At 36.6% G+C, this 18,188-nt stretch overlaps 1 protein-coding gene across 1 annotated transcript; it reads left to right on the top strand.

The window, feature by feature from the left end:
* Window positions 1-1,145: 1,145 nt before the first annotated feature.
* Window positions 1,146-17,726, top strand: LOC143550041 (uncharacterized). The gene is made up of 3 exons (XM_077040782.1): window positions 1,146-1,412; window positions 3,356-3,814; window positions 17,703-17,726. The coding sequence occupies exons 1-3, from the start codon at window positions 1,161-1,163 to the stop codon at window positions 17,724-17,726; spliced, it is 735 nt and encodes a 244-aa protein (XP_076896897.1). The 5' UTR covers window positions 1,146-1,160.
* The last annotated feature ends 462 nt before the right edge of the window (window positions 17,727-18,188 follow it).

Raw genomic sequence — 18,188 nt, 5'->3', positions numbered from 1 at the left:
ACAGAGCATTGGCTATGCTCAAACTTGGTCTGTCTTGGGAAATCCTCACAAAGGTTGCACATCATCAAAGTGCTAAGGCAATGTATGATGCAATCCTTGAAATGTATGAAGGGAACACTGAATTGAAGAACATTAAGAAGCAAAGACTGAAGCAACAGTTAGAAAGATTCAAGTATAGAGATGGTGAAAGGTTGAAGTCAATACTAGAACATTTTCTGTGTATTGTGAATGAGTTGAGAACAACTGATTATGTAATGACTGACTTTGATTTGAATACAAAGTTGCTCAATTCAATGCCAAAAGAATGGTATACTGCTTGCAAATTCATCCTTCAAAAACAAAATTTCAATGAATTGAAATTGGATGATGTAGTATGTTTTCTTCAAGCTGCTGAACTTGAAATGATTGAGAATGAAATGATCAAGGAAGATAAACCAAGTTTCAATGTGTCAAATGCTTTAATTGCTCCAATGGGGAATCTTACAACAAAGAATCAACAACAAATTCCCATTATTGAAGAACCAAGTGATCACAACAATGAGACTCCTAGGTCATTCATTGGAGGTGGTTCAAGCAGTCAAGGTGGTCAACAGAGGTTTAATGTTCAATTGATTGATAATGATTCAGCCTCTGTGGGAAATGGAAATGCTCAAAGTGCTGGTGCAGGGCATGTTCAAGGGAGTGATGCACAAGCCCTAATGTCTATGTTCACTGAATCCTACAATGCATTTGTGGCCAAAAACTTGATTCACACAAGTGTAGTGCAGGATGATTTGGAACAAATAGATGCTGATGACCTTGAAGACATGGATCTCAAATGGCAAGCTGCAATGTTGGCATTAAGAAGCAAGAGACTGTACAATAGAACTGGTAGATCACTAGTTTCTGGTCCAAATGAGAGAATAGGATTTGACAAGTCCAAGGCTATCTGCTACAACTGTCAACAGCCTGGACACTTTGCAAGAGAGTGCAATATGCCAAGGAACTTTCAAGTCAATCAGTTCCAACAGCCTAGAAACCAACAACAATACCAGCAGAATGTGCATAGAAACAACAACCAGCAGAACTTCAACAATAACCAAGGCTTCAATCCCAACAACAACAACTTCCATCCAAACAACAACTTCAATCCCAATTTTAACAACCACTATCAGCCTCAGATGAATAACCAGCAGGGTATGAATCAGAATCAGGTATATCAAATGAACAACAATCAGACTCAAGCTGTTCAAAACCCTGCAACTAACAACATTCCAGCAAACCAAAATCAACCAAGAAATCAAGGCAATGTGGCAGTAACTACTCAGCATGAGGGAAACTTTGACTGGAGTAACCATGAGGAAGATATAGCAGATGATATCAGAAGAGCTAATGTGGCATTCATGGCCATAGACTCTGCATCTTCATCTAAGGTACATTCTGATCCTAATGCTGATTTACCTAAACTTGTCAATGAATTAAAAGAAAAGGTTGGTAAGCTGGAAAGTGAGTGTTTTAAGAAGCAAAGCATTATCAATGCTTATGAGGCAAGTGAGATTGTTAGTGAGGAAAGAATGAAAAGTTTGGAAGAGGATTGTATGAATAGCTATAGAGCTCAGACAAGATTCACAACTGAGATTAGTGGGTTGAAGAAGATGGTGATTAATGAAAAGGTGCTGAATACAAAGCTGCAAACTGAAAATGAATTCCTAAAGAACTTAGTTTCAACTGGAAACATTTGTGGAATTCTGAATCAAGTAAAAGAAGATGAAAAGTACAAGGCTGTTCCACCACCATTCAACAACAACTTTATGTCTAAAGTTGACAAAGAGAAGAGAAGTGCTTATCTACAACAGTTCAAAGATGTGTTTCAAGACAAAGAAGATGTTGCAGATTTGTACAAGAATGTTGAGGTGAGTGAAGATGGTGAATTTGTTATGAAGAAAGAAGTGAAAATTGAAAAATCAATTGGAGTTCAAGTCTCTGAGGATGACTTTGATTCAGATGAGTTGGATCAAGATGATCTGAGTGATTTGAGTGATCAAATTACTGAAATGGAAATTCAAGCTGCTGAAAAAGGAAGAAAATACAGAAAGCCTGAATCTGTTGATCAACTTCCAAAGTATTCTCCAGTTACACATAAAATGAAAAGAATGAATGAACAAATGAAAAGAAAACATGTTTCTTTTGACATTGGTGAAAAGAAGAATGTGTGTTACAATGCTGTCAGACCTCCAAGCAAAAAGTTTTTGGAAAAATTAGAAAAGAACAAGAAAAAAAAGGTAAATAAGGAAGAAATAGATATAGAATATATTACTCCTATTTATCCTATCTTTTCAAGTGTTGAAGACTTTGATGTGGGTGAGGTAGAAACTGTTGAGGAATATGAAAGAAGGAAGTCAAGATATAGAGAGAATGAAGATGATCAACCACTGAATTTGAAAAAGGTTGTCTTTGTTAAAGGGAATGTGGAAAGAAGTGACATCAGAATGGCTGAGTTTGTTCCATTCTCAATTGATTTTGACAATCTGAAAAACAAAAAGAAAATTGGTATAAGAGAGCCCAAACCAAGTGAAAGATTCAGGAGAACAAAAGAACATGAGATGTTCAAAAGAAAGGTGTGGTGTAGAAAGTGTGATGAATATGGACACCATACTGATTCATGTAATGAGAGACTTAAGTTTCAGCCATTTCATGTCCCAAATGGAACAAAGTTTGGTCAAGACTTTGTTTTGTACAAAGAGAAGTATGCCATGTATTTGGGAAAGGGAAATGTGAATAGCATAGAGACAAGAGTTGAAGTGAAGGCTGAGACAAAGAAGAAGAAGCAAATGACTGAGAATGTGAGAAGAAGTAAATCACCTCAGAAGCAAAAGCAGGTGATAATGGAGAACCAGTCATTGAAATTTACCAAAAATACTCATTCAGTCAAGTCTGATAAGTCACAAGAATCATCAGGCAGTGAGAAATCAAGAAGAAAAACTGTATATCAAAGAAAGAAACAGGCTGTACTCACTGGTGATGAAAAGTTCTTGTTAAAGCATGGATATGAACCACAAGGTTTCACATGGAAACCTAGAACTGAAGCTAAAGTTGAAGCTGTGACTGATGTAAGAGACTTCTCAGAAACTAAGGACTATGTCTTACAAGAGAAGATGACTGACTCAGTTGAGCTTAACAATTCAGCTTCACTTGTTAAAACACCAAGAGAGTGTGGTTATGAAACTGACCATTCAGACAACTTGGAAATCACTCACGAAGATCTTGAACCCTTAACACTCACTTCCCAAGCTGCCACTGAAAATGACACTGATAAGTTGCAAGTTGATGAAGCTTGCACCTCATCACTTAACTAATCAAATCTCTCTTTGTGCAGGAACAGGCCACTCCATTGAATGATATATGGTATATGGATAGTGGTTTTTCTAGGCACATGACTTGTGACAAGAGGTCACTTGTGAACTATAAAGAGAAATATGAAGGTCCTGTTGCTTTTGGGAGTGATGAAAATGGTGGAAAGATTGTGGGTAAAGGGATATTGACAAATGGGAAGGTGTCTTTTGACAATGTCTTTCATGTTGAGGGACTACAATACAATTTGTTGAGTATATCTCAAATGTGTGATAAGGGTTACAAAGTCAGTTTTGATGATTCTCATTGTTTCATCTTAAAACCTGAGTTTGTGATCCCACCTGAAATGATTATGATGATGGCACCAAGAAATGGCAACTTGTATGAGTTGAATATGAAAGAAGCTATTTCAAGAGGTGGTGCATGTTTTGTTTCCAAAACCACTGAAAATGAGTCAAAATTGTGGCATAGGAAATTGTGTCATGTAAACTTAAAGAACATGAATAGACTGGTCAAGGCTGAACATGTGATTGGTTTACCTACAAGAGAATTTAAGTTAGATGATCATTGTGACTCATGTCAGAAGGGAAAACAACACAAGGTTACTCATAAGACAAAGCTCATCAATTCAATTGATCAACCACTTGAGTTACTTCACATGGATCTTTTTGGTCCTGTGAGTGTGCCAAGTATTGGAAAGAAGAGATACTGTTTGGTGATCATTGATGACTATTCAAGATATACTTTGGTTTATTTCCTAAGTACCAAAGATGAGACTGCTGAGTTGATCAAAGGATGTGTCACAATGATTGAGAATAAGCTGAATAAGAAAGTCAAGATGATGAGAAGTGACAATGGTACAGAGTTCAAGAATGGAGTTATGGAAGAATTCTGCACACAGAAAGGAATACTTCAACAATTCTCAGCTCCAATAACTCCTGAACAAAATGGTGTTGCAGAAAGGAGAAACAGAACACTAATAGAAGCTGCAAGAACCATGTTGGCTGATGCTAACTTACCTGTCACATTCAGGGCTGAAGCAATCAACACTGCTTGTTATGTTCAGAACAGAGTGCTTGTGAACAAAAGGCATGATAAAACTCCTTATGAGATTTTCAACAATAGAAAGCCTTACATCAAGTTCTTCAAGCCCTTTGGCTGCAAATGTTTTTTATTGAACACTAGAGACTATTTGAACAAGTTTCAAACTAAGTCACTAGATTGTTTCTTTGTTGGATATTCTACTCACTCAAAGGCATACAGAGTTTATGTGAAAGATCACATGAGTGTGATAGAGTCATCTGACATTATTTTTAATGAGAATCAATTCAACACAGTTAGTGGGGCAACATGGCTGTTTGATCATGAAAAGTTAATAAAGTCATTCAAGATTTATTCTGAAGACTTTGATGATTCATTCTACAAGACCAGTGTGATTGAAGAGAGTAAGAAGAAAGACCTGGACTTGGAAGAATTGTGGAAGAAGGTTGCTAGAAAAGAAAAGGAATACAATTTTGTGAAAAGCTCCTCAAACAATGACATTGAACAAGATCAGGAAATGACAAGTCAAGATATTCCTTATGTACAAATTGATCATGTTCAGAATGAGAGTGACACAGGCAACAAATCAAATGATAAAGAAGCTGCAACAACAGCAAGATTTCAAGACTTATTTCAAAGCTTGAATCTGGGAAACAATGGTGCATCTACTTCAGGACAAAACAATGATGAAGCACCAGAGTTTCATGATGCAGAAGCTGATTTGATCATTGAAGAACCTGAAATCAATGAAACAAATCTTGACACAAATTTGTCTACAAATTTGATAATACAAACTCCTACTGTTGAAAAGAATCATCCTGTTGAAAATATCATTGGTGACTTGCATGAAAGAGTAACAAGAAGTCATTCTGAGATAGCAAACATCTGTTTGTACTCTTGCTTTCTATCCCAATTAGAACCAAAGAATATTGCTCAAGCTTTAAAAGACAATAGTTGGGTAGAGGCTATGCAAGAGGAATTAGCCCAGTTTAGAGATCTACATGTATGGGATCTTGTAGACAAGCCACATGACAGATATGCAATTGGAACCAAATGGGTGTTCAGAAACAAAAGGGATGAAAGGGGTTTGGTGATTAAGAACAAAGCTAGACTTGTAGCACTGGGATGTCTTCAAAAGGAAGGGATAGACTTTGAGGAAGTGTTTGCACTAGTTGCAAGACTGGAAGCCATAAGAATTTTTCTTGCATATGCTGCCTCAAAGAACATAAAAGTATTCCAGCTTGATGTCAAATCTGCATTCCTTAATGGAAAGATTGATGAAGAAGTGTATGTGGCTCAACCACCAGGTTTTGAGGATCCTATGTATCCAAACAGGGTGTATAAGTTAAAAAGCCCTTTATGGATTGCATCAGGCTCCTAGGGCATGGTATGATGAGTTATCAACTCATTTACTTGAAAATGGCTTCACAAGGGGAGCCATTGACAAGACACTCTTCTACAAAAGACAAGGGTCAGATTTGCTGCTTGTACAAGTCTATGTTGATGATATCATCTTTGGATCTACAAATGAAAATATGTGTTTGGAGTTTGAAGAGGTGATGAAGTCCAAGTACAGCATGAGTTCCATGGGTGAAATGAATTTCTTTCTGGGACTGCAAGTTCAACAAAAGGATGAAGGAATCTTCATTCACCAAGCTAAGTATGTGCAGGACATTTTGAATAAGTTCAACTGTCATGACTACAAGGCTGCCTCAACTCCAATGGACACCAAAGAAAAGATGATAGCTGATGAAAAGGGGGAGTCAGTTGATGAACATGAATACAGAGCCAAGATTGGATCTCTGATGTATCTGACTGCAACAAGACCAGATATCATGTTTGCTGTTTGTGTATGTGCTAGGTTCCAATCAAATCCAAAAGTCTCCCACATGAATGCTGTGAAAAGAATATTCAGATATTTAAAGGGAAGACCAGACTTAGGGATTTGGTATCCAAAGAACCAATCCTTTGATCTGATTGCATATACAGACAGTGATTATGATGGATGCAATATGAGTAGAAAGTCAACATCAGGGGGATGCCAGTTTTTGGGTGAAAGGCTAGTGTCATGGCAATGCAAGAAACAGACCTCAGTGTCAATCTCCACTGCAGAAGCTGAATATGTTGCTGCATCTGCCTGCTGTGCACAAGTTCTCTGGATTCAGAATCAGATGCTGGACTATGGTTTGAATTTTCTAAACACCCCTATTCTGATTGATAATACTGCTGCATATTTTACTGTTAAGAATCCTGTGCAACATTCTAACACTAAGCACATTGAAATCAGACATCACTTCATCAGAGATTGCAGTGAAAAAGGTTTGATTGAAATGCAAAGAGTTGATACAAGTGATAATCTGGCTGACCTATTCACCAAACCACTTGATAGAACCAGGTTCAACTTTCTTTTGAAAGCCCTGGGGATGATCAACTCTGATGAAATCTGATTAAGGATGTGTGCTTGGTTGTGTACCTCTATGTGCTACTTGAATATTTTAGAAGAGGTCACACATGTTGAACATGTTGCTAAATATGTTATTGAGTATGTTCTATGCTATGTGACTTAACAGTTTCTATGTGTGTCTCTCTGTGATAACTGATTATTTTCTTAGAGATTACACATATTGAATATGTTTCAACTGAATGTTGATTGAATATGTTTTGATTATGTCACTGTTTTGAAGTTAACTGATAGGTGGTTAAGTAACTATCTGTGCAATTTGTTTGAAATTGATGATAATTCTTGACTATCATGTTAACTGAACTGATGTTATGATAAGCAGTTTGATCTGTTTAGGTGAGATTAATTGCTTATATAATGTCATGAGTAATCACATGTTTATGGTTACTTGAATATGTTCTTAATCTGATCTTCTGAAGTTGTTAAGATATGATAGACATTGAATGAGAGTACAGTCTGTTTTTCTTGATGATGAAAGAATGATTAAGATTTGAGTATGTGAAGCAACTGTTTGTGTCAAAATATGTTTTATGTCAAAATTAAGTGATTCAATGAAATTTATAATGAATTTTGCATAAATACTATATTTTGGTAAAAAAAACATGAGCAAGTTGATTAATGGTGTTGAGATATGATAAGATTATTCAGTTCAAGCTTTTGAGAAGCTTAAAAGAAGGATTTTTAAAGGGAAAGATCTCAAACAGTTGTTTTTGCTGAAAATTATGTCATTTGCCCAGTTGGAAGGACATGCACTTGTGTATGTTTGGTCCTTAAATCTCTATAGATTCAAAGGATAGCCATTGACCTGAAAACTGAATGCATTTGGGGCAATTATGACTTGTTTCTTATTTCTTCACTTAAAACTATGTCAATAACTCTGACTTTGATAGGACATATATTCACATGTATGTTTGGTCCTGTTGACCACTTTTGGTCAAATAGGATAGCCATTAACCTGACAATGAAGAGATATTGGGGTGATTGAATATTAAACTGTGTTTAATGGGAAATGATAGTACATTGACTACTTAGCTGATCATATGGAATTAATAGGCTAAAAAGGTCTTAGTATAGTCATTAACATGTATGGTTGCTTTCCCATAATGATGTAAAATCTAAGGTGATATAAACATAATGAATATGCTAATCTTTATGTGGAGATGCATAGTTGTTTTGCATGTCTCAAGATAGATCTCCCCGAATGATATGGCAGAAAAGTGATTACCCAGTCATACACGAGCCTGTTGTTATTTGGTCAACCAAAATGAAACATTTTTTTATATGACAAAGAACATGCTTTAAGAAAATTTGAGAAAATATCAAAAACAAGGGGAAGAATGAATAAATCAACCAAAAGTTGATAAATGTTTTAAATATTTTATCAAACAAGAGGGTTACAAAAAGAACTACAAAGATGTTGACAAAATCTGTCTCATCTTGAATGAAAGGCATGTTGCTAACTGTAAGTCCAACGTTCAACCTCTATACATGTTTGAATATCAAAAGTCCAAAAAAATACAATAAGTTCTGTCATAAGAAACTATTTTTGACCAAATACAGGAGGTTGAAGTCAAATTGGGGTGATTTAGGGAAAGCCAAATAAGCTTTGAGAAGAGATATGAGGCATCATAGCACAGTGTTGACCATTATTGCATTATGCTCAAATTGAACCTTAATCATATCACCAAAGAGATGAAAATCATGCTAAGTTTATACCTGCTGTTAACCTATCTAAGTTCTCATAATAATGCTGAGAGTGAAGTATTGAGAAAGTTACTTAGTCAATATGATCCCATTCCTGAGATCTTTTCAGTTTATAAAAGAAATTGTTTTGAAGTGAAGTATAACTGAAATTTGATCTCTAAATGCACCATTTGCTCTTAAACTGTGTTCTGAAATGATACATAACTTAGAAATGTCTTTGACAAGTGGTTTAAGTCAAAAAGTGTTGCATTTTGCCTAAAATAGGCTGAATATTTAAGTTCGAGTAAGGTTTGATGATTTATAACCTTCTCGAGCACAAACTGTTTGAATATGTATTTTCGGGTAAGGTTAATGAATTTTAACCCTCTGAGTACAAAACAGTTGATTATGTGTGAATATGTAAGTTCGAGTAAGGTTTGATGATTTATAACCTTCTCGAGCACAAACTGTTTGAATATGTATTTTCAGGTAAGGTTTAACCTTTCCGAGTACAAAACAGTTGTCTATGTGTGAATATGTTGTTTCGGGTAAGGTTTGAAATCTTTAAACCTTTCCGAGTAAGCTTAGTCATTTTTGACTTGATTATGTGTGAATATGTTGTTTCGGGTAAGGTTTGAAACTTTTCAACCTTTCCGAGTAAGCTTAGTCATTTTTGACTAACTTTATGATTTTCGGACATGCTTTGAAGTATTTATACTTTACGGGTAGAGTACACTGTTGTACTCACTTCCCGAGCAAGCTTGAAGTCTTGAGATGATTATGTGTTGAAATAGCTAACTGTTAACAAGAAATTCTTGTTTCGAGTAAGCTATGCATGTTATATGTTAGCTTCAAGTAAGATATGCATGTTATATGCTGATTGTGTTTTCAAGCAAACTTTGTGAACTTAAGTGAGTACACCGAGTAAGCTTTGAGTGAATCTGTTGATTAGGAAAGGTTTGTTAATCTTTCCGGGCACACTTAGATGTTACTATTTAAGTTTGTCATTTTTCGGGTATGTTTTGATATGTTGAGTTTCCTCGAACAAGGGCATACCTGATAATTGAATGTGTTTATCCTAGCAAGCTTAGTGCTAACTTAGGATTTTCGGGCAAGCTCCATGAAATTTTATGCTATTGCAAACTTAAATGTTTATGTGTTTAATTTCATTCCGAGCATGCTCTGTGATATATGTGTTTATGATTTCTTTGAAATTACAAGTGTTTTCGGGCAAACTTTGTTTTCCGAGCACACTTTATATTTCGGGTACACTTGTGTTCCTTCAATATACTTGGTAATTTTCAAAAATTTAACTTTCCGAGTACACTGTCTGCTAGAATTTCCTTTCGAGCACACTCTGTACTATATGAAAGTTATTCGGGTATACTTCGCATAAAGTTGTTGTCCAAGCACACTTTACATTTGTAAGAGTGGTCGAGCACACTAGGTATACGAGCATACTTGAATGAATACGTTACTTGAATATGTTAGTTAGTATGATGAAATTGTTTAGACTCATACTTGAATGAATACGTTGTTTGAATATGTTAGTGATTATGATTTTTAGGGTTCATGCTAGATAAGTTTTAATTTGAATATTGAGAAATCTTTGTGAGGATCTTAATTGATTCTTAGTAAGAATGTTTATTTGAAAACTATATTTGATTATTTGTCTTGTGATTTATTTCTCAAGAAATCAAGTATTTCGGGTAAGCTTTCTTCATCAATGACTTAACTTTAAATTAATTTACTTGATCGAGCAAGGTTTAAATAGAAAAGTATTCGGGCAAACTTTGTATTCAAAATGAAAATTTTTTCGAGTAAAGTTTGACCGAGTAAGGTTTGTTAGTGGAAGTAGACCGAGTAGACTTTGGATAAATTAATTTTTCGAGTAAGGTCTTATGATCTTAAATGAGATTAAATGTTTTTAATATATGAAGTGGATAACGTTACTGGTTGACAGCTAATAATTCACAAAATGACAAAAAACATTTAAAACCCACTTTCAAAAGGGTATAAAAGAGGGACTTAGGCAAATTTTTCAATATTATTTTCCTCTATCTCTCTCCTTCCACTGCAAAACCTCCCTTACTAAGAAAAATAACCGACTTATCAAATTCAAGATTAATCCAAACCCTAATTTTTATCAGCCACTAATCCCGACTCGGTAAGCATAAAATCTTATGCTTTTCGATCACGATTAGATTGTAATGTGACTTGATTATGTATTTGAGTACTAACACTCTGTTTATGTGTTTAGGTTATTAATTTGTCGAAGAACAGGTTCTTGAAGATTTCTTTCTTTCTTCTTCATTTTTATAACTTGAAATTGTCTAAAGTATTAAACTTTATGTCTAATTTCACTTTGAATGTGTTTGTTTATGTATTACAGATATGGCAGACAACGAGCCAAAGTATGTTTTTGAGCCAAAGCACAACATGTGCGCGTTACTACAAGTTACACCAGAGAATGAACCGATGGCTCGGATGATATTATGGATGGCACGGTCAAATATCAGCTTTGCTCTCACTGAAAGCCCAACTATTTACAGAAATCACTCCTTGGATTTCTGGAGATCAGCAGAGCTAGTTGAAGACGGTAATGAAAAACGAATAGAGGCAACCGTGGCCAGACAGGAAATACAGATCACTGAAAGAAAGATCAGAAGGTGTTTAAGGCTGAATGACGATGATCACAATCACATTAACTTCGATACAAAGCATCTATTGAAGATTTTCAAAGAAACGATGGGGTATCAAGGAAATGTCCATGAGGGACAGTTTCAGAAGGGTCTGTTTCCGATGTTATACAGATTTCTTATTCATCATATCATTCATGGATTTGCTCCGAGGAAGGGATCATGGACTCTGATGAGTCATGATCTAGCAAATGCCACAGTTGGAACTATCTTTGATCTGCCCTTTAACTTTTCCAAGATGATTTTTGATGGGCTAGTAGGGAATCTAAAGAAACCAGAGAGAAGGAGATTTTTGCAGTACCCAAGATTCCTGCAGATCATATTCAACAGCACCTTACAAGATTTACCAACAATTGGAGACACACATAAACTGCAAAATCCTGATGCTTACAAGAGAATAAAAAATCCAGGTGTCTCTAATAACTTTGATGCAAGTGCTCCATTTGAAATTTTACATTGGTTGTTAAACCATGATCTGGCTGTTATGCTTGTGCCTGAGCTGAGCTCAGAGGAGGAAGAAGGGAGTGATGATGAGAGTGCTGAAGGAGACTTTGATGATGATGTTGATGGCAATGACGGTGGAGATGGTTTGGAGATGGAGATTATGGCACCTGAACAGGAGGAGCAAAGAGAAGAAATTGAACAACAAATCCCAACACTACCACACTCACCACCACCAACCACACCACATCAAACACCACCTCAATCCTTTACCTTAGACCAACCTGAAATCTCCACACAACACTCACCACAACCACATACTTCACCACTTATAAGCCAAATCCAATCAGAACCATTTATACCTAGCACACAACACACACAATCCCCATCCATCACTGAACAACCCACTTATGAACCATTCCCTACAACCCCACCCTCAAGCCAACAAGATAACACACTTCAAAGAAATATTGATCTAATGTTGGAGAATGATGAGTTGAAAAGGCAAGTTGAGGAGGTTAGGGATGAAAATGTTGAGTTGAGTAGAAAGAATGAAGAGCTAACAAATGAAAATGAAATGTTATTAAAAAGGTTAGCTGATGCTGAACTGATGATTCGAACCCTGGTGCAGGAGGTTGAGAAGACCTCAGCTGCCCCAAAATAGGGGGAGAATATGGATCAAAATGATGTGACTGATGCTGAAAGTGCTGAAAATATTGATGGTTTGAAAATGATTATGAATGATTATGATGTTAGTGATGAAAATGAAGAAGAGGTGTGTGGAGAGGAAACAAATGAAAATGAAAAGTCAAACGATGATGAGAATGTGATTACAGAAGAACTAACTGAGATCATGGATGAAGAACTGACTGTTGAGAATGTAAATGTGAATGCTGCTACTGAGGAACTAGAACACACTGAGCCAAATGATGATCAAGAAGCTAGTTTCAAGAGGGTAGAGCATGACTCTGAATTGGAAAACTTATTTAGAGAAATTGATGAATTTGGAACTTCTGATAAAGAAAAAGATGAAGAACTTGTTGAGAAAAAGAAAAGAGAAGGGAAAAGGTTTAGCAACTGATGATGAACCTATGGTGTGTTGAGAAGGATGTATCCTTTGTAGATACTGCTGCTGCTGCTCTTGCTGAGAAAGAAAGACTTATTAAAGAATCAATGGAAAGGGAAGCAATTGCCCATTCCTTGACAGAAGAAGAGTTAGCACAGCAGGACCTATTGATCAATGAAACCAATGTAGCAAAAGAGATATTTCAAGATGTGGCAGATCAAGAGGTGATTGAGATTTTGGTGAAAATGAACAAAAATCAAGAGTTTGATGACTCTTTGGGGAGGGTGGTCAGCAAGTTTCAGGAGCAACAATCTGAGACTGCTGAACCATCAACCAATCTGAATACTGACATGATAATACCTGAAGAGACTGGCGAGTTAATTGCATCTATGGCTGCCAAGAAATGGGCTGAACAGGTTAAGGAGGACTTGAAAAAGAACCCTACTAGTAACTGGGGAGAAAGAAAATTTGAAAAGACTTATCAAAGAAGGAAGAAAACTTCTGAGCAGGATGAACCAATCAAGGCAATCCCCTTACAAACACTGAAACCAGGAGAAAAATTACCAGGGGTCCCTGATGTTAATGTTACTGAACCAGAGCATCCTGCCTCTGATGAACCCAAAATAGATGTCATGATTGATCTATCAGATGATGAGGAGGATGACTCTGAGGAGTTTGATGAAGAGGGTGATGACAACCCTGATCAAGGAGGTGAGAAAGTTGGAACAAGCTCCACTGCTGAGACCCCTCAAGCTAAAGAGACTTATATTCAAAGGGGCAACATAGAAATCAATGCAGAGGAAGTCTTAAAGAAGATTGAGAAGAGAAAGAAAAATACTGAGCATTATAAAACTTATTTGAAAGTTAGAGGCTATCCTGAAGCTGCCTTGGAAAGATACACTGCTGACCAAATTCAAGATCTTTACAACAGTGAGAAAGAGATAGTTTCAGAAAAGTTTGTGAAACAAGATGATAAGGTGGAATTGGAAGAATTAAAGAAGAAATATGATGGTATGTGTGGATATTTGATTGAGAAAGGCATGAAGCCTAAGGTTGTAAGAAATCTGAGTAAAGAGGCAGTATTTGACCAGTATTCCAAAAGAAAAGAGAAAGAGTTAAAAAGGGTCTATACTGAGAGCTCAATTCGAACTAAACTACCTGATGAGCCTCCAAAGAAGAAAAGAAGAATTCAGACCTTAAGGGAGAAGGAAAAGGAGCAAGTCAAACCTGTTGAAATTCCTATCCCTCAAGATGATGTCAAACCTGAACAAGAAACTGAACCATTCATGCCGTGGGAGAATGAGGAAATGATCAGCATCCAAAGAAACATAATGATAAACAAGAGAGGGATGACTGAAGCAGATTTTAATGTTTTGGAGAAAGAGGACTTGAAGACTCTTTTCTATCTGCAAAAAGATGAGTGGGAAAAGGCATTGAGGGAGGGAGAAAATCCCAGATATTATGCTGATGGCAGATTTGTACCTGCTGGACTAGCAAGAACTCCAGGAATGATCAAAATGTTAATTGAACTGGAGGCAGCAGGACATGACATTGTGGAGATAGCAAACCTTCCTACTGAAATGGTGGAAGCCATATATGTGAAAACATTCAACTTGGGACCTCAAAAGCCCAAGAAATCAATTCCATTCAAACCTCCAATCCATCAAAGATTACCAAGAGGAAGAGGGCAAGGAGGAAGAGGAGAATCAAGCGGATCTGTACAACAAAGAACAAGACCACAATCTGATGTGGATCTACCCTGAGAGCTGTATTATGATTCAGTCACTGATTCTCTTAAAGTGATCATGGAGAGCAGGTTATTGAAAGAGATTGTGGTCAGAAGTGACTTCCGTGAGTATAATGAAGATCAATTAAGAAGAATGGCCACACTTCACTTGTATGACTACAGGAACAGGGACAGATCAGCAGGAAGACAGATGAATGACTTATCAAAGTATTTACATGAAGAAGCTGATAAGGGATTCAAGTTTCTGAAAGAAAAGAGAAGTTGGAGAATGATCCAACTCCACAAGTCAAAAAGGTCAGAGAAAATGAAGAGAATGGACAGGGCTGAACTGAACTACCAGATAAGAGTCCGAGATCAGAATCCACTGTCCAACATGGATACGTGTGTAAGATTGGGAAGAAGGATGAGAAGGCCAAACTACACAGTGCAGAAGAACGGTGTCATTACTGAAGTTGAATACAAAGAAGACACTGGTTACTATGTACCGAGGAACTCAGATGGAAAGGCCTTGGCAACAATCAAAGAGGATGCAGATCTGACATACCTACACAATGATGATCTTGCTGATATAAGAGACTTGGTGATACCAGAAGGACACACTCACTACCAAGTGCTCAATATCTTCAGAGAAAGGGCAGCATCTGTAATCCAGCTGAGAAGACAAGCAGCCTACAATGAAAGGAAAAGACAAAATAGATAGAATAGGTTTTGCTTTGTAATGTCTTCCGACAAACTTTTGATTATGTAATTTTTACTTATGTAATTTGATTATGAAATTTGATGTGTATTTTGCTAAGTGTAAGTAACCATAGAGTGTTTTGGGTCAACTGAGGTGTTCCAATCTAGGGGGAGATTGTTGGGTCAAGAGTTTGACCCAAATGAGGAGATTTGACCTAAACGAAGAATATGGAAGATTGGAATCTTCTCAACCTCCTCAGAAACTGCTAAGTATTGAATCCGAGCACACCTTGGACCTTCGAGTAAGCTTTTACTTAGCCGAGTACGAGATTTTGTCTCCCGGGCAAGGTTTACTTCTAATAGTCTTCTTAAGTGGATATCCGAGCAAGGTATGCTTTTTAGTGTTTTCCCGAGTAAGGTTCATTAAGTTGGCATATCCGAGCAAGGTTCACTTGGTCAAGCAGGATTGTTCTTCAAGACCAAGTATTTTACTCTTCCGAGTAAGGTATGGTCAACCAAGTCCATGAAGCCAAGTATTTGGAAGACCGGGCAAGGTATTCTTTAATAATTATGGTCCGAGTATACTTGATGAGTTAATAGAATATCTTTAAGTTATCTCGAGTAAGGTTCTGCTCAAGTAAGGTATGTACTCCCGAGTACGCCTTATCAATAAGTTGTTCAACTAACAATGAGCCGAACAGGATCATAGAAGAACAAGGTTGCTCGTAAGGATTTGTCGAGCAAAGTTTGATAAGTCCAAGAAGATTGAAGTCTACTCGGTGAATATTTTACTTGGTAAAATATTCTTTAAGTAAAGTCTACCCGGAAACTGATTCCGAGTACACTTCTATGTTTACCAAGTCTGAAGGAAGGCCGAGTACACTGCGTACTCGGAGACTGAAGTTTAATGAAAAGCCTACCCGGAAGACTTGTTTTACACTTAGTATATTTTTGAATATGTAAATTGAATATGTACTATCGGATAGGGTTTCTAGAAGGAATGACAGCTGTCTTAGGTTGGCAGGCCTATAAATAGAATAATTAGGGCACGCCGCCAGGGACAGGGGACACGGAGACAGAGAGGGATAAGACCGGCACATTAATTAAGAGAATATTTTGTGTGTGACGGCTGTCCTAGGATTCCTTCTAAACCCTAATCGATTATCCTTTTGTATGATTAACGTTATATAAATGGAAATCTTTTGAGTGAATCCTTCGTGTGTCTTCTGTCATTGAATATTCATTGCACCCGTATGTTTGTTATTGATTCCGCCTTTAACAAACGGTCATCTTTCTAAACATAGTAACCCGTCATTAACTCTCTTGTCGACACGATTAATTTTGTGTGAGTTATGACATGATTGATTAAGATCCGATCCGAATCGAACATCAGAAGTTGGGACACATGACATCAAATTCCATGGAAGATGAAGGTTTAGGGTTGTATGAGCCAGTTTATTTAATGGATGACAGAGGAAGATGAAGATGAAACACATGTATATGAAAAATAATGAAAGTTATACTCATTGGATGATCATGTCGTAGTAGACGGAATTACCTTAAATCTTGTCGTGTAGACGGAATAAAAATTAATATTGTAGGTGTGGACTAGATTTCAACTCATAGGAAAAATATCACTGGCTCGTCTCTTTGGTACAAATTCACAAAAAATGCGTCTTGAAAGACTGAGTTTAAAGACACAATTTCCCATGTTTTTGGAATTTGAAGGGATCTGATAGGAAACAATATTAAACCATCAGACAAGACTGTTTTATTAGAAGAAGATTTTTTGGAAAATATGGACTGGACCCCAATATTTTAAAATAACATGTTGGATTTTCAGAAAACTTTACACATGTCAAATTTCTATTGGTTTAAAGATCTCGTCAGATATTTTCCATAAGCATCGTCTCAGTTCAAATTTAGTGGGCTATTTTGAGAATATTTATAGATTTTAGGCTATTTTAGATTTTTTTTCTCTCTTAAAAAGGGCTATTGTGGGAATTTAAAAAAAATGATATCCATCAGTAAATAGTGAATATCACCACTCATTATGTCCCAATTTTTACCATCATGATCAATCTTAAATATTGTTATTACTTATTAGCATTTTATTCAACTAAACACACATAGTTACAAAATATTTAAGTTACTTCGATTTACATTTTTTAAATATCTTGATGCATGCAAAATCTCCAAAAGGGCATATTTGGATCATATCACATTGCTTTTGAGTAGCTATGACCCGAAATGTCAAGTGTAGTGGGCGACAATTGGTGTGATATGGGCGAGAACACCGCCCCACAGGCGATAAGTGGGGGGGGGGGTATATTTGTCGTCGAGTTGTGTGATGGACATACTGACGTGACGATCAAGTATTAGAGGGTGGGGCGATTTGCGGGCTATAACACCGCCACCTTGACTACATATCGCTCTCTCTTAGTCACGTGTTAAAAATCCCCCTATTTTGTAACATCTCCACTACACATAGACTAAGAGTGTGACATAAATATTTAGTTGGTTATGTTTTTAATGCGCTTTGTTATTACGATCTAGATTAATTGGGGTGCACTATATTAAATTGTATCCAAACAATCAATCGGCCTACACTTGGTTAAGAGTTGCTATAAGTCGTAGTATGACCCTTAATAAAGTCAAATATGTCGATTATGACTCATAAGATGAAGAAACAAATGCCATTGGTGGCACCAAGATAAACATGGTTGCCTTTCCTGATTGGTGATAGTTCTAATGGTCCCCTCTTGTTACTAAGACGAAATGTATTTACCAATTCAGAATTTGAGTTTTTCTTTTACAACTAGAAATAAGTCTTAGGTCCCTAGAAAGGTAAACATTTATTTTGAAAGCGGAAATGGATAGGCTCCCGTCTATCGTTGGCTTATCCAAAAGAAATGTGGAGGTAGGTTTGGTGACGTGTTGGTTATGTGGCGAGTTACTTTTTCATGTCTTGTTATTTCGCCGCTTTTGGTTTGGAATTTGATTGGTAATTAATGTAACATCCCTCCTAATTTTGTCTTTTCG

The sequence above is a fragment of the Bidens hawaiensis genome, unplaced genomic scaffold (assembly GCF_021521415.1).
Source record: "Bidens hawaiensis isolate Kalapana, Puna unplaced genomic scaffold, B.hawaiensis_p1.1 tig00015918_1, whole genome shotgun sequence".
NCBI classification, from domain to species: Eukaryota; Viridiplantae; Streptophyta; class Magnoliopsida; order Asterales; family Asteraceae; genus Bidens; species Bidens hawaiensis.
This window is presented reverse-complemented; position numbering and strand designations above follow the sequence as displayed.

What these genes read in the sequence shown, in the direction of transcription:
- LOC143550041 (XM_077040782.1), top strand. Translation starts at nt 1,161, where the DNA reads ATGAATAACCAGCAGGGTATGAATCAGAATCAGGTATATCAAATGAAC. An exon ending in ACTCTGCATCTTCATCTAAG is followed by an intron (nt 1,413 to 3,355) that starts GTACATTCTGAT and finishes CTCTTTGTGCAG; the next exon opens with GAACAGGCCACTCCATTGAA. An exon ending in GGCATAGGAAATTGTGTCAT is followed by an intron (nt 3,815 to 17,702) that starts GTAAACTTAAAG and finishes ATTACGATCTAG; the next exon opens with ATTAATTGGGGTGCACTATA.